The sequence below is a fragment of the Myotis yumanensis genome, unplaced genomic scaffold, assembly GCF_028538775.1.
Source record: "Myotis yumanensis isolate MYYU_CA2020_CCGP unplaced genomic scaffold, mMyoYum1.0.hap1 SCAF_11, whole genome shotgun sequence".
NCBI lineage: Eukaryota > Metazoa > Chordata > Mammalia > Chiroptera > Vespertilionidae > Myotis > Myotis yumanensis.
In genome coordinates, this window is record NW_027223762.1 from 52473932 (window position 1) to 52496645 (window position 22714).

Here is a 22714-nt window from a genome sequence, read left to right on the forward strand (position 1 = left end):
AAATTTGAGTATCTTTCCCCTTGTCCTCACATTTTATCAAAATGTCCTAGAAATGCCCTTATTCCGACAAATATTAGCTGAAAATAATTAAATTGTTAACCATTTCAAGAAACATATATCACACACACACATGCATGTGCAATGTGAGCTGCAAAAAAAAAACAACCCCACTATCTATAGAAATCCCCTATTATCCCACCGCGGCATGGATGCTCCCAGCCATGCTGTAAGGTGCCTTCTGTCAGCTGTGCACCAGCGCTCATGGTAGAGCCACCCCGTCCCCCTCTGCACACTGTGAGGAGCCCCAGGGAAGGGTCCCACAGAGAATGAACACTTCTGGACATCACTGCTTTTGTTGTGACTTGAAATTATTAGAACTGTGTTTGCAGTAACAATTTATATTAATACAAAGAGTACTCAGAATGATTTGAGTGGAAGCCAGAAGGATGAGAACTGAACATTGAGAAAGAATAAGAGAGGACACTGATGTTTTAAAAACAGTGTAAAGGTCGGGAGGGGGAAGTTGCTTGATGAAAATGCATATTTTAAAGTGACACTCCTCCCTTAATGTACTACAACTGAATGTAATGATGAGATGAACATTGGTTACACTTCACCTGTTCAGGGAAAGAAACATGAAGCAAGAAAAAAAATGTTGTCAAGTAATGTGTCCCAGTTTTACTTTCAAAAAACGAGGTCACTGTTACTACATGTGTATATCTACAGGCAAAGCACCCATTTCTGGTAGTGTGGGGATCAAGTTGGACTTAAGGATCTTCTAGGTCGTAAAACTAATACTATATGTTCCAGAAATGTCAAATTTTTCTTCTTTCCTTTTCTTAAAAACAGGTATCCTCCAGTGTGATCCAGGAACAATAAGAGAAGAAATACAGATATTTAGACTCTTTTGCCATGAGTGTCAAAGAGTCTTCCACGATCGCCTGATTAATAATGAAGACAAGCAGTATTTCCATTCTATTTTGACAGAAATGGCCAGTAAGTGTCAATCTTCATTTAGCTGCTCTTTTTTTTTTTTTAGTAGAAAAGCAATTTGGTTTCTATAAAAGAAGATTAAAATGATCTTATATAGGGTAAAGCAAAGTGAATTTTAGTCATTCCTAAGTAAAAGTTTTTTTTCAATGCCTCAAATATATAAAACTAGGGGCCCAGTGCACAAATTCGTGCACCTTGAAAGGAACTGTGGGCCGCAAGGCTGCAGTGGGCACAGGGGCAGGTCTCGGCCCATCCTCTGTGCCCCCACTCTGCCCTCCCACCACGGGCCCTGGTCCCCCATCTGCCGGCAGCCCCGCTCCAGCCACTGCTTCCATGCGCTGATGGCCCCGCCCCTCTTGCACCCACTGACAGTGTGGAGCGATTGGGGCTGGAGCCAGCAGCAGGTGCAGGTGGGACCGTCAGTGGGTGCAAGTGGTGGCTGCTGCCCCGATCATCCCTCAGGAGCAGGAAGAGGTGGAGAAGCCCTCAGGGGTGGTCGGGGCTGGCAGCCACCACTCTCCCCCGCTGACGGCGCTGAGCGATCGGGACCAGTGCTGGGTGCTGGCAGCCAATGCGAGTGGGGGCTCTGGCGCTGGGTGCAGGTGCAAGCGGGGCTTTCGCCAGCAGTGGGTGCAAGCAGTGGCCGCCGGCCCAAATTGCCCCTCAGGAGCAGGGGGAGGTGAAGAAGCCCTGAGGGATGATTAGGGCCAGCAGCCACTCCTCGCACCTGCTGACAGCGCTGAGCAATTGGGATCGGCGCTGAGCTCCAGGCGCTGGCAGCTAGTGCAAGAGGCAGCTCCGGAGCTGACAGCAGTTGTGAGCAGGACTGGCGCAAGTGCCAGGCGGGACTGCTGCGCATGGGAACAAAGAATTTTCAGTAACCACCAGAGGCTCACCCCAGTGACAGCAACTGGCGTCCCGCCTTGGTCTGGCATCCCCCACTCACCTGCTCCACCATCCCGCCTTGTTCTGCACTCTGCTGCCTGCTGCCAACACCTGCCATGTTCCACGCGCACCCCCTGGTGGTCAGCGCACGTCATAGTGACTAGTTGTTCGGTTGTTCAGTTGTTCCGCTGTTCGGTCTATTTGCATATTAGCCTTTAATTATATAGGATATATGACATACTATACAATTCATTGTATTGAAATTCAAGAAGGTTTAATATTTTAAATTAACTATTGAATTTTAAGTAGAGGAGAGAATTTAGAAGAAACATTTTGTCTGATAAGAAGCCAGGATATTTCTAAAATATGTCTTATTAATTTGTATTCAATATCTATTATTTAATAAAATTCTTATTAATATTTTATATTCTTAACCTTAAACATGGGAGATTATCAACCAAACTAAAGTGGTACAGTATTAACATGGCTTTCCCTCAGGTTCATTTATATTAATTAAGGCTTCTATGTAAATAGCTAACATTTTGATTTTGTGTTTTGAATAGACAAACATTTTGGAATTGCAATTAGCCCGGAATATTTTTTGACTAAGCCCATCCTATTTGGAGATTTCATTAAGGCAAGTATATTCTAATGACTTGGGACTACATCTGAAGATTATAATTATATAAATGTTATAATTATAAACCTTATAATTTGAAAATTATAAAGTTCAGGTTCACATTCTACATGAACTTTACACCTGTGAAAATTAAAGATGTAGATGAGGGGTCAGCAAGCTATGGCCCATAGGCCCAATCGGCCTTCTGCCCATTTTTGTAAATAAAGTTCTATAGTAGTACAGCCACGCAATTCCACTTATACTATTTATGGGGTTACTTTTGCATTACAAGGCAGAATAGTAACAGAGACTATATGGCCTGCAAGGCCTAAAATATTTACTATCTGGCCCTTTAGAGAAAAAGATTGCTGACTCCTGATCTAGTTACATTCATTTTGATAATAGTTTGAATCAGAGACCCATCAGGTATTTAATTGGTAAGGAGGTTTAGTCTCTTAACTCAGGACTGACTCCCCCTGACTGCATGTACCTGTGCATCCTATGTTCAAATGCTTCCAGCAATGGGGAGCTCACTGGTGAGCAGTGCTACCCTCTTCATTTTAGAGGAGCTCTAATTCGCAGCAAAATTTTCCTTGTATTAAGTTCCTCAAGTCTGTTGCCCCAACAGCATCCACATATGGGCCCTAATTTTACCCTCTAGACCTGCCTAGAATAAGTCTTCCACCTAAGCACCCTGCAGTTGTTGATAGACAGCTGTCTTGTTTTACAAGTTGACACTTTGGGTTCAACATTCTTAGTGTCTGTGAGAGAGAAAAGCCATACCTCCCTTGTTCACCCTAAATCCTAGCATGGAGCTAGTCCCTGCTGATTAAACAGGTGAATGAATTCATCTTTGTATTATACGTATGCAATCCCTCACCACTCTGGTAACCCCTGACAAGTAAAAAGGAGAAACCATTGATTTGTATAAAATATATTTATTTAAATGTTACATTGAACACAAAGTCCAAAGTTTGTTTTCAAGTGGGGTTATATTTTCTTTGTGTTTCTAGTGATATTATTATCAAACTAGAGGCCTGATGCATGAAATTCTTGCAAGGGGCTTGGCCCTCGCAGCCTCAGCTTCATCTGGAAAGTCATCTGGATGGTCGTTCTGCTGTTTGGTCTAATTAGCATATTAGCTCTTTATTATATAGGATGGGGGAATAAAGCAAAGGAAAAGAACAGTTGGACTCTTCTTGCATTGCCTACAGGCATTTTAGTCAAAGTTACCAAATGAACATGCCCCCAGGGCAGTTGCTGAAGCAAATAAAAGACATCATCAATAGGTCCAAACAAGACCTCAGTTCCCTATTGTTTATACCACATTTCATCCTCAATGATTTATTCATTGGGTAGCCGCTGTGTAGAAACTACATGTAGTTATGGCATGATTTTATAACCATAACAGTCTGCCAGGCATCATTTTCAACTCATTTAGTTTTTCTGAAGTCAACAGCCTAGGAACAAAATTATGAAACCAGAGTCATGTATAGTGAGAAAATGTTTAAATGTATGCCTGAGCTCCAGTGTCAATTTTATTGCAAACAAAACTGAACTCCCAATATACTAGTTGAAAAAGTTAAATGAAATGGATTTTCACCTAGTCACAAAAATCTGAGTTTCCTTAATCCCAGTTCCCTTGTTTTGAAAACCCTTCTAGCATATATGTAAGCAAATGATTAAATAACAACATAGATAAAATAATGTTCCCTGCTAAGGTCATGTGTGGTATATATATTTCTGTATCATAATTTATTCAACTCATTTCTTCTCCTATAAATCATCTTATAGTTTGGAGCAGATAAGTCTGATCGGATTTATAATGACTTGCCTGATATGGAGAAAATCGCAAATGTTCTCCAGGACTATCTTGATGACTATAACCTTACAAATCCCAAAGAAGTAAGGTTGGTGTTCTTCCAGGATGCGATAGAACACGTTACCAGGTAGAGTGCTAAAAGGTGCCCCATAAGACATCATTCTAATTTGTTTTGTATTAAAATGTAAGGATTAAGCTGTGCAGAATTCTTTACATAGATACTAGATGGACAAAGGTCTATAACAAATCCTGGTATAATTTAAGTTAGTTTTGAAATATTTTACATATATATGTATGAACTTTCTATGGAATCCCCAAGGTTGTTATTTTTTGCTAAACTTTAATAGATTGGTTTTTGTTTTAAATGTCATGGATCATTACAAAAAAGGGTCTAATAAGGTTCACAGAGGTACAAGTACAGTATAACAAGGCTGATTATATGCATGCCTAAAGAAAGAGGAGTTCAAGGTTATAGAAAAAACAAGTTAATGCAGGGATGACACTCGGCTGGCCGCCAGCCTTCCACGCTGGGGCAGGCCCTCTGAGAAGCCACATCTGTCCAGTTGAAATAGCTCTGTCTCTGCTTTGCTTCCTGCAGGATTGCCCGCATGATTCGTCAGGAGAGAGGCAACGCCCTGCTTGTCGGAGTTGGAGGCACCGGGAAGCAGTCTCTCACAAGACTTGCAGCTCACATATGTGGTTACAAATGTTTACAGATTGAACTGAGTCGGGGATATAATTATGAGAGTTTTCATGAAGACCTGAGGAAGTTGTACAAACTGGCTGGTGTAGAGGACAAGAACATGGTTTTCCTCTTCACGGACACACAGGTACCTATTTCAGTATCCAAAGCATCAGAACAGGAAAGGGTTACAATCACGTATGTGCCCGAATAGTTTTATGATGCAGCTCAGGGGCTTGTTCCCTCAGATAACAAATGTCTTGGCTCTTGTAAAAGACTTTTATAGCACATTTTTTATTTCTTTTACCAAATATTATTTCCCCCTTTAAATTCTAAGTAAGTAAATATCATCAGAGGTTAAGGGAGTAAGACTATTTCTGTAGAGGTAGATATAAGAAAGGAATTCCTTAAGTGAAATCAATTAGGGAAGTAGGCTTTTCTCAAGAAAAGGAAAAAATAACAGCTATGTGTTTGGGTTAAATTAACTTAAAAATTAAAATAGGATTTACATCTGTCTACAGCAACCATTTTCACTGATTTAAATTTATTTTATAGTAGAGAATTTTCTACATTCACTACACTTGCATATCTTAACATTAAGGGTGGGGCGGGGGGGAAACCTTTATAGAAATTAGCCAGGGAGTAAGAAAGCAATAGATCTGATGCATAAATATTTTAAAGTTCATTTTACTTTTTAAAACACATATAAATGGGATTAAATCCATTCATAAAATGGGGAAAATTTCTTTACATCTGTGACACGCAGTAAGTTCATATCTGAGTATGTAAATATTGTTTACAAATGAGAAACACCCATAGTCAAATGTGTGCCCATCACTGGCTCTGACCTCCGCCAATGCCTGCCCTGGTTCCTAGCCACAGGACTTGGAGGCACGGCTGAGGACCCAAGTACTCCTTGCCACCAGGGCAGACCCCCTGCAATGCTGACCGAGAGACACATAATCGTTGACACTGCGGGCCCCAGTGACCTGAGCCAGAGGCATAACACTACCACCCCAGACCCCGTGCTATCAAACACCTCTACCCTTGCCCTTCTGTACTGTACTACCAGCCAGGGGTCATAGCAAACCCCAGGGTGCCCCTAACCACAGGTGAAAGTCTTCCCTCACCAAAGTCAGCCCTTAAAGTCTGGAAGAGGTGACTGCTTCCTCAAATGTGCAGACACCTAAGTAGGGCTACAGAGTTCATGAAGAATCAGGGAAACATGACTCCACCGAGGGAATACAGTAAGCCTCCTACGACTGGCCCCAAAGAAATGGAGATCCACAAATTTCCCCACAAATAATTCGAAACAGTTGTCCTAAAGATGCTAAGAGAGCTACATGAGAATGCAGATAAGCAATCTAACAATATCAGGAGAATAACATCAGAACAAAATTACAAAGTGGGGACATCACCAAGATGGTGGCATAGGTTGTTCCCAATTTTACTCCATCCCCCCCCCTTCCCAAATAACTATCAACTATTCACGGACAAGATACCACGGAGAAAACCTAGAACAAGGGGCAGAGGCTGAATCACCCCCCTGGGCACCACAGAGATGAGGACGGACTGCATTAAAAGGTAACAGAGTGGCTACATGCTGGTGCAGCATCACACCAGGAGGTCTCCCCTGAGCCTACAGCTCCTCCAGTGAGAAAAGAGAGCCCAGGTGGAATGCCAGTTTATGCTGCCTTGTGGAGCACTTCTTGGGAGGTTCACTGCAGTCTCACATCATGGGGACAGTGGGGGAGTCTGCAGGCCTTGACCACTGAGTGGTCTGGGGACTCACAACCATCAGCACTTGGAACTTGGTAGACTGCGTTCCTACCTGCAGCGCCCAAGTAGTCGTTTCAAGCGGCAGCTTTGCTCATCTGCGAAGCCAAGGTAGGGGTACAGCCTTGCCAGAGAACCGAGCACAGGTCTGTCTGAGTGGGGGTTCTCAAACAAAAAGCCTTTCCATCTCTGGAACCTGGTCTGCCTCCCTACCCTGCCCAGGCAGAGGAGCTGAGCCATAGCCCTGGCCACTGCTGAGGGGAGCTCTCAGCCCTCAACTTATGGTGGGGTTATGTCCCAATAAGCCCACTGTAAGCAGAGAATATCATGAATTGAAAATGCACTTTATACACCTACTCTATACCGAACATCATAGCTTAGCCTAGCATACCTTAAATGTGCTGAGAATAGTTACACTAGCCTACAGTTGGACAAAATCATCTAACACAAAGCCCATTTTGAATACACTGTAGAATATCTCTTGAAAACGTATCTCTTTCATACCACTCTAAAGTTGAATCATCATAAGTCAGGGACCATCTGTATATAAATGGTTCCAAAGTTTGAGCAGATTTTTTAACAGAAACTAAGAAATATGGAATAATATTTGCCCTTGCTACTCGTAATAATCAAAGGACTGCAAATTAAATTCTCCCAGAGGAAACATTTACACTCCCCACAACATTACATGTTAAAGGTTAATGAAGTCATACTTGAATTGAATAGGAAACTTTGAAATTTTCGAAATTTAGAAAACATTCATATACTTTAATTGCTAATCTCACTCCTGGGAATTTATCCCCTGGAAATAATCCAGCCAGGGAGAAAAGCTATAGGCCTAAATATGTTCTTATAATGTACGTAAGACTGTAAACTATCTAAGTTTATGTAAATGTATGGCACATCAGCTCAATGGTGTGCTATGCTCCCATTGATGGTTGTAAACATGATGAGTACACTACAGAATTATGGATTAATATTTACGACAGAATGTCCACTGAAAGGAGCAGATTATAAAATGCTTTCACATATGACCAAACCATGTAAAAGGTGATGCCAAATATCAATGTACTTGCTATGTTAGAATATTAAGAGTCTATCTAACTTTTAAGATTATCTTCTCTTAAAGATAAAACTAACTGAAAGTAAATTTTGAAAAAAATATTTGCTTTATACTTTACAATGTAAAATAGTTGAATGAGTTATAATAAATCACTTTGCTTCCTTCTACAGATTGTAGTGGAAGAGTTCCTAGAAGATATAAATAACATCTTGAACTCAGGTGAAGTGCCTAACTTATTTGAAAAGGATGAACTGGAGCAGGTTTTAGCAGCCACCAGACCAAGAGCTAAAGAAGTCGGAATTTCCGAGGGAAATAGGGATGAGGTAGGACGTGTGAGAATGGCTATACGGCTTTATAAGACAAAAAACTTGTCTTAGCCTTTTTAAAAATGGTCCACAAATCCCCTTAAGGCAGGGGTCCTCAAACTACGGCCCGCGAGCCACATGCAAATACAAATATTGTATTTGTTCCCGTTTCGTTTTTTTACTTCAAAATAAGATATGTGCAGTGTGCATAGGAATTTGTTCATAGTTTTTTTTAAAACTATAGTCCGGCCCTCCAACGGTCTGAGGGACAGTGAACTGGCCCCCTGTTTAAAAAGTTTGAGGACCCCTGCCTTAAGGGGTCTGTGGATAGAATTGCTTTACCAGTATAATTGGTTTCTTTAGTAATTCTTTATATTTTGTATCCTGCATTCAAAGCGTTGGTTCACCAGACTCCCAACGAAGTCCATGGAAAGCAGAAACCCTACTGCCCCATGAAGGTCATAGTCTTGTCCAAAGATGTTTCACATGCCCTCAGTGCCCTGCCTGAGGAGTCCAGTACTGTTGACTCCCTGCCTATCAGCTAGGTTATGGCACAACTAAAATAGAAATGCATACTTTTCTCTTCTCTTCTCTTCTCTTCTCTTCTCTTCTCTTCTCTTCTCTTCTCTTCTCTTCTCTTCTCTTCCTTCTCCTTCTCCTTCTCCTTCTCCTTCTCCTTCTCCTTCTCCTTCTCCTTCTCCTTCTCCTTCTCCTTCTCCTTCTCCTTCTCCTTCTCCTTCTCCTTCTCCTTCTCCTTCTCCTTCTCCTTCTCCTTCTCCTTCTCCTTCTCCTTCTCCTTCTCCTTCTCCTTCTCCTTCTCCTTCTCCTTCTCCTTCTCCTTCTCCTTCTCCTTCTCCTTCTCCTTCTCCTTCTCCTTCTCCTTCTCCTTCTCCTTCTCCTTCTCCTTCTCCTTCTCCTTCTCCTTCTCCTTCTCCTTCTCCTTCTCCTTCTCCTTCTCCTTCTCCTTCTCCTTCTCCTTCTCCTTCTCCTTCTCCTTCTCCTTCTCCTTCTCCTTCTCCTTCTCCTTCTCCTTCTCCTTCTCCTTCTCCTTCTCCTTCTCCTTCTCCTTCTCCTTCTCCTTCTCCTTCTCCTTCTCCTTCTCCTTCTCCTTCTCCTTCTCCTTCTCCTTCTCCTTCTCCTTCTCCTTCTCCTTCTCCTTCTCCTTCTCCTTCTCCTTCTCCTTCTCCTTCTCCTTCTCCTCCTCCTCCTCCTCCTCCTCCTCCTCCTCCTCCTCCTCCTCCTCCTCCTCCTTCCTCCTCCTCCTCCTCCTCCTCCTCCTTTTCTCTGTCTCTCTCTCTCTCTCTCTCTCTCTCTCTCTCTCTCTCTCCACAGCTGGCACTCTGCTAAATTCCATATGCTGCTGTTTGTCTACCTACCCCACTCCTTTTTCTTTCTGCACCTTCTTTAACTTTACGGCCATTTTTCATGTCTTCTGTGTCCTTTCATAAGAATTTCCTCTACTGCTAGATCAGGGCTTATAGGCATAGACAGCAGAGTCTACTTCGGCTAATGTAAGTAGAAATGGCTTTATTCCAGGCATACAATCACTGGGAGGGCCAAAGAAAGGGATTCCAGGCTGAATTCCTTGGAATGATGTGAAATGCACACTGTAGAAGTCAATGGTCAAGGAAGCTGCTGCCTTGCCACCCATTTCTGCTGAGCCAGAAAGCCACTAACCCAATCAGCATGCTGCTGCTTCAGCTGCCAGCTCCGAAGCCATGCATCCGTCACCCTGTCAGGAAGCAGCTGAAATAGGAGCTGTTCATTCACATTTTCCTGGAGGAAAATGAAATTGGTCCCTGTACACAGGGAACAAGGAGAGAACAAAGGAAGAGGGAGAGCACTGCAGATTGGTAGGTAGCAGGTTTAATAAGCAAGAAAACTGCCTGGCCAGTGTGGCTCAGTGGTTGAATGTCAACCTGTGAACCAGGAGGTCACAGTTCGATTCCCAGTCAAGGCACATGCCCGGATTGTGGGCTCGATCCCAAGTGGAGGGGGGGACCTGCAGGAGTCAGGAGACAGCTGATCAATGATTCTCTCTCATCATTGATGTTTCTACCTCTTGCTCCTTCTCCCTTCCTCTCTGAAATCAAGAAAAAAATATTTTTTTAAAAAGATAAGCAAGAGAACTTTTGTCTTGGGCATCCTCAAGGTGAGTAGATCTTCATACTGCCCACCAGAATCTTAAAAGTTTACATAGAGGACTTACCTGGGCTCAGCCACGTCTATTGTCCAGATGGTCTCTACAACACATTGCTCTCTCAAGACCGTGTCCTTGAAATGGCTCCCGCTGTGGGAACAGTGGGCAGAACATACAATCTAAGGACAAGGGAGGGTGACCAGCTGAAGTCATGTCCTCTCAGTGACCTCCTCTAACAGGAGCCACGTCTGGCGATAGTGGCTCCAGGTACATACCACTTCTATCAGGCTCTGCACCTGCAAAAAATGTTGCCCTGCACCCTGTCTCTCTCCCCCAATGGCCCTCCACCGCAGAGCAAAACTTCATGTAAATACCACCCTCCACTAGTTCAAGGGGTCTCATAAGTGCACTGGTGAGGAGAATCTTCATCACATCCAGACTGTAGCTGCAAAGGAGTCTGAAAAATGTCATGTTTAGTCTTTCCAGACAAGAGGGGTTGGAATGGATATTAAACAAAATAATTTACACATTTACTTCACTGACATTTTTTAATTGATATTGGTAGCCAACACTTGTTTTCATTGTTGCTTCATCCTTATTTTAAATTGAAAAATTATCTTATTTTTTTGGCAGGTGTTTCAATACTTTATTAACAGAGTCCGTCAGAAGCTGCACATTGTTCTCTGTATGAGCCCTGTGGGAGAGGCCTTCCGGTCCCGATGCCGGATGTTCCCATCCCTTGTGAACTGCTGTACCATTGACTGGTTTGTCCAGGTTGGTGACTCCCCAGGACTTCTCTTTCTGAAGTTGGATTTGCTTGATTTTGAAGGAGTAATATGGCACTAGCTTTAAAGCCCTCTAAAAATTTACTCATATGCAAGAGATGACATTGACAATTATCAGACAAAGGCAAAGCAGAATTTATAAAGGAAGAGACTATTGAATTTAGCGATGTAGACGTCAGTGATCTTGACAAGAGCTGTTTCAGTAGAGTTATGGGAGATGAGGTTCAATAGAGTAGAGGGAAGATGAATCTGAGACAATGAGTACAGTAGCACCCCTTTATCCACAGTTTCAGTCTCCATGGTTTCAGTTACTGGGGTCAAGCTCAGTGCAGAAATATTAAATGGAAAACTTCAGAAATAAATAATTTGTAAGTTTTGAATTGCATACCATTCTAAGTAGTGTGATGAAATCTCACACCATCCTGCTCTGTCCCTCCTGGGACATGAATTATTCCTCTGTCCAGCATACCCACACTGTATACACTACCCACCCATTAGTCACTTAGTACATATCTCCATTATCAGGTCTACTGTCAAGGTATCACAGTGCTTATGTGTAAGTAACCCTTATTTTACTTAATAATGACCCCCAAAGCACAGTAGTAGTGGTGCTGGCAGTTCAGATATGCCAAAGAGAAGCCATTAAGTGCTTTCTTTAACCCTACCAGACCGCTGTACCGATTTTTCGGTAATTTCCACACAAAGGTGGAATATTGGCGCTGGATGAAAGGTAGATGAAAGGTAGACCTATTTTCTACAATGTCTCCAAGTTCCATCTTATTCTAACCATTTGTTTGCATGTAACTAACATTTTTCTATATCATGTTGGTTTTTTCTCTATAATGCTCAGGAACCCAGGTATAGGGGACAGTTAGGTTCAGGGCCTCAGGTCTGGTAGGATTAAATGAAAAGGTATTTATATATGAGAAGAAGAAAAAACATAGTATGTATGGGGTCCAGTACTATTCACAGTTTTAGGCATCCATGGGGGTCTTGGGAGGTATCCCCCATGGATAAGGGGGGACGACTGCCGACTCTTTTAAGACGTTTTTCCCCAAAGGAGCACCAGGAGATGAGTAATAGCTAGAGTGGTATGTGTAGTGAAGGGAAGAGTATTTTTAAGTGAGAAATACAAACAGCACATATGTGTGCTGACGGAAATGATCCAGAAAAAAAGAAATATATTGACGGTACAGCAGACAGACTTAAGGGTTGTTAGACCAATGTCTTTGAGTAGACAAGAAGAATAGAATCAAGCCATCAATGAAGGGGCTGATTTGGACAGGGAGCATGAACTTACCCCAGAGTACCAGGAAGGAAGGTAGAATGTATGAGCACAGATGCAGATGCATGAGAACTCATTGAAGTTCTATTTTCATTGCTTCTGGTTTTTTATTTTTATTTTTTAGTGATGTGGGAAGCAAGGTCATCAGCTGAAAATGAAAAGAGGAAGTATTAACAGTCTGAGAAAGTAGTGTAGGCTGTAAAATGCTCACTTAGGAGAGTACATTAGGGGTGAATTAGAAAATGTAGACTTTCTGGGCTGCACTATGAACCTGCTGGAACTGGTTGCCATGAATTTAAAGTGAGAGCAGTCAGCACGGCTGTGTGTTTCTCCACCATGCTCAGCTGCACAGTCACTGGCATGGGGTACCAGAAAGCTGCATTTGACTAAGGTTCAGGTAAGCTCAAAGAAACAAGAGAGGAGCAAAGGAGTTGAGGTGAGCAGGACAGCGATTATAATAACGAACCTGAAGTCCAATTGCATAATAAATCGAGTGAGCACATAATATATGAAATTTTATTCATGGAATTATCCCAGAGACACCTAACTATTTATTCATTAATCAACAAAAACTTATCGAATAATTGCTATCTGCCAGACATTGTGCTGAGGAGAGCAAATGCAGACTCAGATCGCCCTCAAATGAACACAGCTGTTCAGTTTATTAAACAGTAGGGGCCCAATGTATGAATTCATGCACCTTGAAAGGAACTATGGGCCACAAGGCTACAGTGGGCACAGGGGCGGGTCTTGGCCCATCCTCCGCAGCCCCCCCCGGCCCCTCCCACCGTGTCCCCCCGCCCCCCCCCCCCACCCTGTCTGCTGGCAGTCCTGCTCCTGCTGCTACTCCCACACAATGATGGCACAGGCCCCGCTCATACTTACTGATGACACAGTGCGATTGGGGCCGGCACCAACAACAGGTGCAAGCGGGGCCAGCGCAGTCAGCGGGTGTGAGCGGTAGCTGCCAGCCCTGATTGCCCCTCAGGAACAGGGGGAGGTGGAGAAGCTCTGAGGGGCGGTCGGGGCTGGCAGTTGCCGCTTGCACCCGCTGACTGTGCCAAGCGATAGGGGCCAGTGCCAGGCACCAGCAGTGGGTGCGAGCACCAGGCAGGACCTCAGCATGCAGGAGCAAAGAATGTTCAGTAACCACTAAAGGCTCACCCTGTTGACAGTGACCGGTGCCCTGCCTTGGTCTGGCGCCCCCACTCACCTGCTCCACCATCCCACTGCAGCCAATGCCTGCCATGTTTCACGCTCTGCCACCTGCTGCCAATGCCCACCATGTTCCGCGTGCACCCCTGGTGGTCAGAACACATCATAGCAACTGGTTGTTTGGTTGTTTGCTTGTTCTGCCATTCATCTATTTGCATATTAGGGTTTTATATATAGATCATAGACATGAGTAGGAGTAAACCAGGTGAAATATACATTTTTCTTATTTGTTAAGTCACATACTATGGAAATGAGCAAGAGATTTTCCAAACTGTGTCTTTATTTACAGTGGCCCAGAGAAGCACTTCTTTCTGTATCAAAGACATTTTTCTCACATATTGACACCGGAAATGATGAACTAAAAGAAAAGCTTTCCCTCATGTGTGTGAATGTTCACTTAAGTGTCTCCAATATGGCAGAACGCTATTACACAGAGCTACGGAGACGGTACTATACCACGCCCACCTCCTACCTGGAACTCATCAATCTCTACCTGACTATGCTCAGTGATAAAAAGAAGCAGTTGATTTCAGTAAGTTGAACACCCTGGCTAGTGTTCCTAAATGGTTTGAGCACCAGCCCTCACACTGAAGGATCTCTGGTTTGAGACCCAGTTAAGGGCATGTACCTGGGTTTCTGGGTCCATCTCCAGCCCCGGTCAAGGTGCGTGCAGAAGGCAAACAATGGATGTGTTTCTCACATTGATGATTCTCTCTCTCTCTCTCTGTCTCTCTCCCTCATGCTTCCTTCCTTCCATTCTCTCTAAAAAAATCAATGGGAAAAAATATCCTCGGGTGAGAATTAACCAAATATAAATATATATGTAATCATTTTTTAAAATTTCTATTGCTTAGCCCGGCTGGTATGGGTCAGGGGTTGAGCGTCACCCATGAACCAGGAAGTCATAGTTCAATTCCCGGTCAGGGCACATGCCCAGGTTGTGAGCTCAGTCCCCGGTGTGGGACATATAGGAGGCAAGCCAATCAATGATTCTCTCTCATCATTGATGTTTCTCTCTCTCCCTCTTCCTTCCTCTATGAAATCCATAAAAATACCTTTTTATAAAAATGTATTGCTTAAACTCAAAACTTTTTCCAGAATGAGTGGGAGGTCTATGTGCCATCTTACCTGCTGGAGCCCTCTCCATCCTGACAAGTGCCCTTGACAACCTACAATATGACAAAAAATTGTTTCATGCTGTCGGTCCACGAGTCTTCCCCTTCTTTAATATTTATGCTTTGTCTTATATCATTTACATGAGTGTCATTGACTCAGTAGAATGATATGGACATTGTAACAGCATCAAAGTTAAGCAGAGAGATAGTCACCAGAAAACTTTCGTTAGGCAACAGAGATGGGGATTTTGTCATCTAATGTGCCAATAGTTCTTATGGAGAGTAGAGACTTCATTGTCAGGCAGACTGTGTACAACCCTTGCTCTGCCTCTTTCTTCCTACACAACCTTAAGCATGTTTTACAAATTCTCTAAGTCTTAGTAGAAAATAGGTTAAACATATCTCTACCGACCTCTTGTATTGTTGTAGAATTTAAATAAGACTGTGCAGTACTTGGTATATGATCTGGTGCATATGAGGTACTCAGAGAATAGTGGCCGCCGTCATCATCATTGTCATCATCATCAGGCTATTCACATGACCTAAAATTTTCAACACAATAAAAATGGAAGCCCTTGACAGACCCCTGCCCTCCCTTACCCCCCAGTGTCTTATGTCCATTAGTTATGGTTATATGGATGCATACCACCATAACTAATGGACATAAGACACTGGGGGGTAAGGGAGGGCAGGGGTCTGTCAAGGGCGGGGGGGAAAAAAGGACACTTATGTAATACACTTTGTAATACTTTTAGCGAAAAATAAAAAAATAAAAAAAATAAAAAAAAATAAAAGGGAATAATGTTTGAAAATACAAAAATAAATAAATAAATAAAATAAAAATGGAAGCATTTACCATTTATATATTTTTAATGTTTTTCAGTGGATTTTTACCTGGTAAATGTAAAAGAACTTGGCAGAGATTTTTGAAACCTGTCAATCTCAACCAAGCTTTCTGACTCACCTCAAAAAATGTTATTTCTAGGTGTCTTCTGTACCAGATGCCACCCCTTCCATCCTAGTTAGAAGATTTCAACCACTGAGAAGTAGGGTTTAGATCCACCAACCTAAGTGAAGTACCAAGGACACTTTCTCCCTAGGGGTTCTCAGCCCTGCTGACCATCCTGAGAAAACAAGTGTTTAAAAAAAAACACCTTCAAGGCTTTGAAGCTGAACATTGTCTTGAGAGAAAGGGTTTATTGAGCCACATCCTAGCCAGAAAAAGGACCAGGTCCCAGAAGCTGCATTCTACACCACCAGCAGCAGGGCTGGGTGGAGAAAAGAATATATATCCACTGTCCAGGGGCTCACAGGGCTCTTTTACTAGTATACAATGAGTTTGGGGGAAAAGACGTAGGTTATTTTGAAATAATTTACATTGGCTACAGATAAGGGGGTTGTGGGAAGATGAAGCTGAGAGAGTTCTGGGACGGATGACTTGTACATCAAAAAGAAATATTTAATGCTTTGGGACTATTTTGGGCAATAGTCCAGAATGTTCAAGCATAAGCAAGATATGCTGGTGCCTGGGAGCTGCCTAAATAGTCGCTGAAATAGGCACACAGAAGTCGATTAAAATTTTCAACATACTGTCAGGAATATGAGCAGTCTGTTGTTAGTGTAGACCCATAGCTACTAACTGATTAACTTTCCTTGTCTCTTCCTCCCACCCTCCAGCCTGCTGTAATTTAATTTAGGACATCTCAGAATTTTTCTCTTGTCCCAGCTCTCAGAGCTTCGGCCTCCAGGAATTTCTACCTGAACTTGTCCCTCATTCATTCAACACGCTACCAACCAACCACAGAAAATAAAAATAGTACATGGTGGGCCCTTGGTGAGCCCACAGTCCAGTAATGCCCCACTCCAGTGGTCAGGGGGCATGGATTCGGACCTACTATCGTGAATGTCAAGGCCATTTCCTAGGGTTCTGTTCCCTGAAGATTTCTTTACAGTCAAAAATTTTTTTATTTATTTACTCATTTACTTACTTACTTATTTATTTTTAATATGTTTTTATTGACTTCATGGAGAAAGAGGGAGGGAGAGAGAGAGAGAAACATCAATGATGAGAGAGATCACTGATCAGCTGCCTCCTGCATGGCCCCCACTGGGGATCGAGCTCGAAACCCAGGCATGTGCCCTGACCGGGAATCGAACCTTGACCTCCTGGTTCATAGGTCGACACTCAACCACTGAGCCATGCTGGTAGGGCATACAGTCACAATTTTAAATATTACAAACTGATTTACCAATTCTGCAGATGTAAAATTCTATTACATGAGTAAGAGATTTCAGTAAATGTATAGTTTCTAATACTCATTATATATTTTCATTGTCATTTAGGCACGTGAACGGGTGACGAATGGTCTTACCAAGCTATTAGAAACCAACATACTAGTAGATGCGATGAAATTAGATCTTTCTGCTTTAGAACCTGTCCTTTTAACAAAATCACAAAATGTCGAAGCACTGATGGACAAATTGGCAGTGGATCAAGAAAATGCTGATCAGGTATGCTGAATAACCTGACTTGTGGGTGAGAAAGCTTTAATCACCAACTGATCACTTATGTACAATGACAAATGATTGGATTTTTTATCTTCCATGTCGTTAAAATAATTAGCATTGATTTGAAGTTGTAAACAATCTCCCCTCAATAAAACAGTCAGATTCTCTCCCTGAAGAAAAGTGAACCTAAAGAGTGGCACCTAAAGAGTGGAACCCAGTGCTCGCTTCGGCAGCACATATACTAAAATTGGAACAATACAGAGAAGATTAGCATGGCATTAGGATGGCATGCAAATTCGTGAAGCGTTCCATATTAAAAAAAAAAAAAGAGTAGAACCCAGAGAGAGAGTTGTAAGAAAAGTGCTGCCTATAAACCTAAAACACCTATTCTTCTCCTAGAAGGAACTATCTACTCTAACTTTTTCTCCATTATTCTATCAACATAGCATGAGATGCAGTAAGGAGAGGGTAAAATTCAGTGTAGCTAATCCTCTTTCCTCACCGGTCTAATCCAAAGGGGCAAATATGACATTATTATTGGCTTTGTTTTTAAGTATTGAAATTCAAATATTGAGACCACATAAGCAGTCATATTTCAATGGTTAGGTCCGCAGCGTTGTGCGAGAAGATGAAGCAGTGGCCAAAGTCAAAGCCGAAGAAACCCAAGCAATAGCTGATGATGCTCAGAGAGACCTTGAAGAAGCTCTGCCTGCACTCGAAGCCGCCAATAAAGCACTGGACTCCTTAGATAAAGCCGATATATCTGAAATCAGAGTTTTTACGAAGCCCCCAGACTTGGTCATGACTGTTATGGAAGCAATTTCCATTCTCTTGAATGCCAAGTGAGTAACCCAGAATCATGTATTGCTGAAACACCTGGTGGAATCTCTTTGCAGTTTTTTTTCAGTGTTCATTCTCTTCTCTACCTGCTCATTGATTTGGGCAGTCATTCAACAAATTGATTCAACAAGCATTTTTTTTTTAACAAGGCACATACCGTCTGCTGCAAAGACAGACATGAAAAATAGTAATTTCAAGACATGAGAAAGTTGCATAGTATTAGGAGGGCTGAGATCAGAGTGCCCGGGGGAGAGGTGAGTGGGGTTTTTGAGAGATGATGCTCAGGTAAAGAATGGGAGTGTAGAGAGAGCGCAGCGACCTTCGATGCTCATGGGATGGGATGGGCTAGGCAGGAAAGCAGGGATTACATCATGAAAGGTCTCACATACTGTTTGTAGACATGTAGTTTTCAAACTTTCTTTTATTTATTTATTTATTTATTGCTTAAAGCATTACAAAGGGTATTACATATGTTTCCTTTTTTTCCCCCACCCTTGACAATACCCCGGCTTCCCCTACCCCCCAGTGTCTTATTTCCATTGGTTATGCTCATATGCATGCATAGAAGTCCTTCAGTTGATCTCTTACCCCCCTCCCTCCTGCCCCCCAACCCTCCCCGGCCTTCCCACTGCAGTTTGACAATCTGTGTGAGGCAGCTCTGCCTCTGTATCTATTATTGTTCAAAAGTTTATAATGGTCTCTATTATCCATGAATGAGTGAGATCATGTGGTATTTTTCCTTCATTGACTGGCTTATTTCACTTAGCATAATGCTCTCCAGTTCCATCCATGATGTTGCAAATTGTAAGAGTTCCTTCTTTTTTACAGCAGCATAGTATCCATCATGTAGATGTACCACAGTTTTCTAATCCATTCATCTACTGATGGGCACTTAGGCTGTTTCCAGATCTTAGCTATGGTGAATTGTGCTGCTATGAACATATGGGTGCATATATCCTTTCTGATTGGTGTTTCTGGTTTCTTGGGATATATTCCTAGAAGTGGGATCACTGGGTCAAATGGGAGTTCCATTTCCAGTTTTTGGAGGAAATTCCATACTGTCTTCCATAGTGGCTGCACCAGTCTGCATTCCCACCAGCAGTGCACAAGTGTTCCTTTTTCTCCACATCCTCTCCAGCACTTGTCGTTTGTTGATTTGTTGGTGATAGCCAGTCTGACAGGTGTGAGATGGTACCTCATTGTTGTTTTGATTTGCATCTCTCGGATGATGAGTGACTTTGAGCATGTTTTCATATGTCTCTTGGCTTTCTGAATGTCCTCTTTTGAAAAGTGTCTATTTAGATCCTTTGCCCATTTTTTGATTGGATTGTTTATCTTCTTTTTGTTAAGTTGTATGAGTTCCCTATAAATTTTGGAGATTAAGCCCTTATCAGATATGACGTTGGCAAATATGTTTTCCCACGCAGTGGGTTTTCTTGTTGTTTTGTTGATGGTTTCTTTTGCTGTGCAGAAGCTTTTTATTTTGATGTAGTCCCATTTGTTCATTTTCTCTTTAGATTCAACTGCCCTAGGAGCTGTATCAGTGAAGAAATTGCTTTGGCATATGTCTGAGATTTTGTTGCCTTTGGATTCTTCTAGAATTTTTATGGTTTCCTGCCATACATTTAAGTCCTTTATCCATTTTGAGTTTATTCTTGTGTATGGTGTAAGTTGGTGGTCTAGTTTCATTTTCTTGCGTATATCTGTCCAATTTTCCCAACAACATTTATTGAAGAGACTATCTTGGCTCCATTGTATGTTCTTGCCTCCTTTGTCAAATATTAATTGAGCATATTGGTTCGGGCCGATTTCTGGGGTCTCTATTCTATTCCATTGATCTATATGTCTCTTCTTGTGCCAGTACCAGACAGTTTTGAGAACAGTGGCTTTGTAATACAGCTTGATATCTGGTATTGAGATCCCACCTACTTTGTTCTTTCTCAGGATTGCTGCAGCTATTCGGGGTCTTTTTTTATTCCAGATGAATTTTTGGAGAGTTCGTTCTAGATCTGTGAAGTATGCCATTGGTATTTTAATGGGAAGTGCGTTGAATTTATAGATTGCTTTGGGTAGTATGGACATTTTAATGATGTTGATTCTACCAATCCATGAACACGGTATGTTCTTCCATCTGTTTATGTCTTCCTCTATCTCTTTTTTCAACGTCCTGTAGTTTTTTGAGTAGAGGTCTTTTACCTCTTTAGTTAAGCTTATTCCTAGGTAGCTTAATTTTTTTGGTGCGATGGTAATGGGATTGTTTTTATAATCTCTCTTTCTGAAAGTTCACTATTGGTGTATAGAAATGCCTCAGATTTCTTGGCATTAATTTTGTATCCTGCTACTTTGCCAAATTTATGTATTAAGTCTAGTAGTTTTTTGACGGAGTCTCTAGGGTTTTGTATGTATAATATCATGTCGCCTGCAAATAAGGACAGTTTTACTTCCTCTTTTCCAATTTGGATGCCTTTTATTTCTTCTTCTTGTCTAATTGCAATGGCTAATACTTCCAGGACTATGTTGAACAGGAGTGGCGAGAGTGGGCATCCTTGTCTTGTTCCTGTTCTTAGGGGAAATGGTGTTAGTTTTTGTCCATTGAGTATGATGTTGGCTGTGGGCCTGTCATATATGGCTTTTATTATGTTGAGGTATGATCCTTCTACTCCCACCATGCTGAGAGTTTTTATCAGAAATGGGTGTTGGATTTTGTCAAATGCTTTTTCTGCATCAATTGATATGACCATGTGGTTTTTTTCTTTCAACTTATTTATGTGATGTATCACGTTTATTGATTTGCGTATATTGTACCATCCTTGCATCCCTGGGATAAATCCTACTTGGTCATGGTGTATGATCTTTCTGATGTACTGCTGGATCCGATTTGCTAAGATTTTGTTGAGGATTTTGGCATCTATGTTCATGAGGGATATTGGCCTCTAATTCTCTTTCATTGTGTTGTCTTTACCTGGTTTTGGTATTAGGGTGATGCTGGCTTCATAGAATGAGCTTGGAAGTGTTCCTTCCTCTTGAATTTTTTGTAGTAGTCTGAGGAGGGTAGGTTTTAGTTCTTCCTTGAATGTTTGGTAAAACTCCCCTGTGAAGCCGTCTGGTCCTGAGCTTTTGTGTGCTGGAAGCTTTTTGATGACTGCTTCAATTTCTTCCATAGTTATTGGCCTATTGAGATTTTTAGATTCTTCCTGATTGAGTTTTGGAATGTTGTATTTTTCTAGGAATTTGTCCATTTCCTCCAGGTTGTCTAGTTTGTTGGAGTAGAGCTGTCCATAGTATTTTTTAACAATCATTTGTATTTCTGTGGGGTCTGTTGTTATTTCGCCTCTATCGTTTCTGATTTTGTTTATTTGGATCCTCTCTCTTTGCTTCTTGGTGAGCCTGGGTAGAGGTTTGTCAATCTTGTTTATCCTTTCAAAGAACCAGCTCTTGGTTTCATTGATTTTCTGTATTATCTTTTTGGTCTCAATGTCATTTATTTCTGCTCTAATCTTTATTATCTCCTTCCTTCTGCTCACTCTGGGGTTTTCTTGTTGCTCTCTTTCTAATTCTTTGAGTTGTAGAGTTAGATGATTTACTACCATTTTTTCTTGCTTTTTGAGATAGGCCTGTAGAGCTATAAACTTCCCTCTCAGGACTGCTTTCATTGCGTCCCATAGGTTTTGGACTGTTGTGTTTTCATTGTCATCAGTTTCCAGGATGCTTTTAATTTCTTCTTTGATCTCATTGGTAACCCAATCAATATTTAATAACATGCTATTCAGCTTCCAAGTGTTTGAGTATTTTGGGTTGTTTTTTTTGTAGTTCATTTCTAATATTATGCCATTGTGATCTGAGAAGATGCTTGGTATGATTTCAGTCTTCTTGAATTTGGGGAGACTTTGTTTGTGACCCAATATGTGGTCTATTTTTGAATGTGTCTTATGAGCCCTTGAGTAGAATGTATATTCCGTGGCTTTGGGGTGAAGTGTTCTGAAGATGTCAATTAAGTCCATCTGATCAAGTGAGTCATTTAGGGTTGCTGTTTCTTTGCTGATTGTCTAGAGGATTTATCCAGAGATGTGAGTGGTGTATTAAAGCCCCCTACTATGATGTATTGTTGTCGATCTCTCCTTTGATATCTTCCAGGAGTTTTTTTTATGTATTCGGATGCTCCTGCATTGGGTGCGTAAATGTTTACCAGGGTTATATCTTCTTGTTGTATTGATCCCTTTAGTATTATGAAGTGACCTTCCTTATCTCTGGTTATGGCCTTCACTTTGAAGTCTATTTTGTCCGATATAAGTATTGCTACCCCAGCTTTCTTTTCCTTTCCATTTGCCTGGAAGATATTTTTCCATCCCTTCACTTTCAGTCTGTGTGAGTCCCTTCTAATGAGGTGGGTCTCTTGTAGACAGCAAATGTATGGGTCATGTTTTTTTATCCATTCAGCCACTCGATGTCTTTTGGTTGGAGCATTTAGTCCATTTACGTTTAAAGTTATTATTGAAAGGTACTTGTTTGTAGCCATTTCTTTTTTTGTGTGTGGCTGTTTTCTTTCTGGGCTTTTTATTTCTTCTTTTTACACCAGTCCCTTTAGCATTTCTTGCATTGCTGGCTTGGTGGTGATAAACTCTCTTAGACTTTTTTTGTCTGTGAAGCTTCTTATTTCCCCTTCAAATTTGAATGATAGCCT

At 41.8% G+C, this 22714-nt stretch overlaps 1 protein-coding gene and 1 pseudogene across 4 annotated transcripts in view; both read left to right on the forward strand.

Moving 5' to 3' along the window:
• The window catches only part of DNAH6 (dynein axonemal heavy chain 6), a 253702-nt gene that overhangs the window by 149991 nt on the left and 80997 nt on the right, over positions 1 to 22714 (forward strand). For all 4 annotated transcript variants that reach the window (XR_011473183.1, XM_070429592.1, XM_070429593.1 and 1 more), the window contains exons 43-51: positions 850 to 996; positions 2442 to 2515; positions 4292 to 4446; positions 4918 to 5149; positions 8011 to 8163; positions 10919 to 11059; positions 13860 to 14102; positions 17029 to 17196; positions 17800 to 18035. Coding sequence is in view for 3 of the 4 variants with exons in the window: in XM_070429592.1 (XP_070285693.1) it covers positions 850 to 996; positions 2442 to 2515; positions 4292 to 4446; positions 4918 to 5149; positions 8011 to 8163; positions 10919 to 11059; positions 13860 to 14102; positions 17029 to 17196; positions 17800 to 18035 (1549 nt within the window). In the remaining variant the exon portion in view is untranslated. The remainder of the gene's footprint in view (positions 1 to 849; positions 997 to 2441; positions 2516 to 4291; positions 4447 to 4917; positions 5150 to 8010; positions 8164 to 10918; positions 11060 to 13859; positions 14103 to 17028; positions 17197 to 17799; positions 18036 to 22714) is intronic.
• LOC139020194 (U6 spliceosomal RNA) lies at positions 17411 to 17511 on the forward strand (annotated as a pseudogene).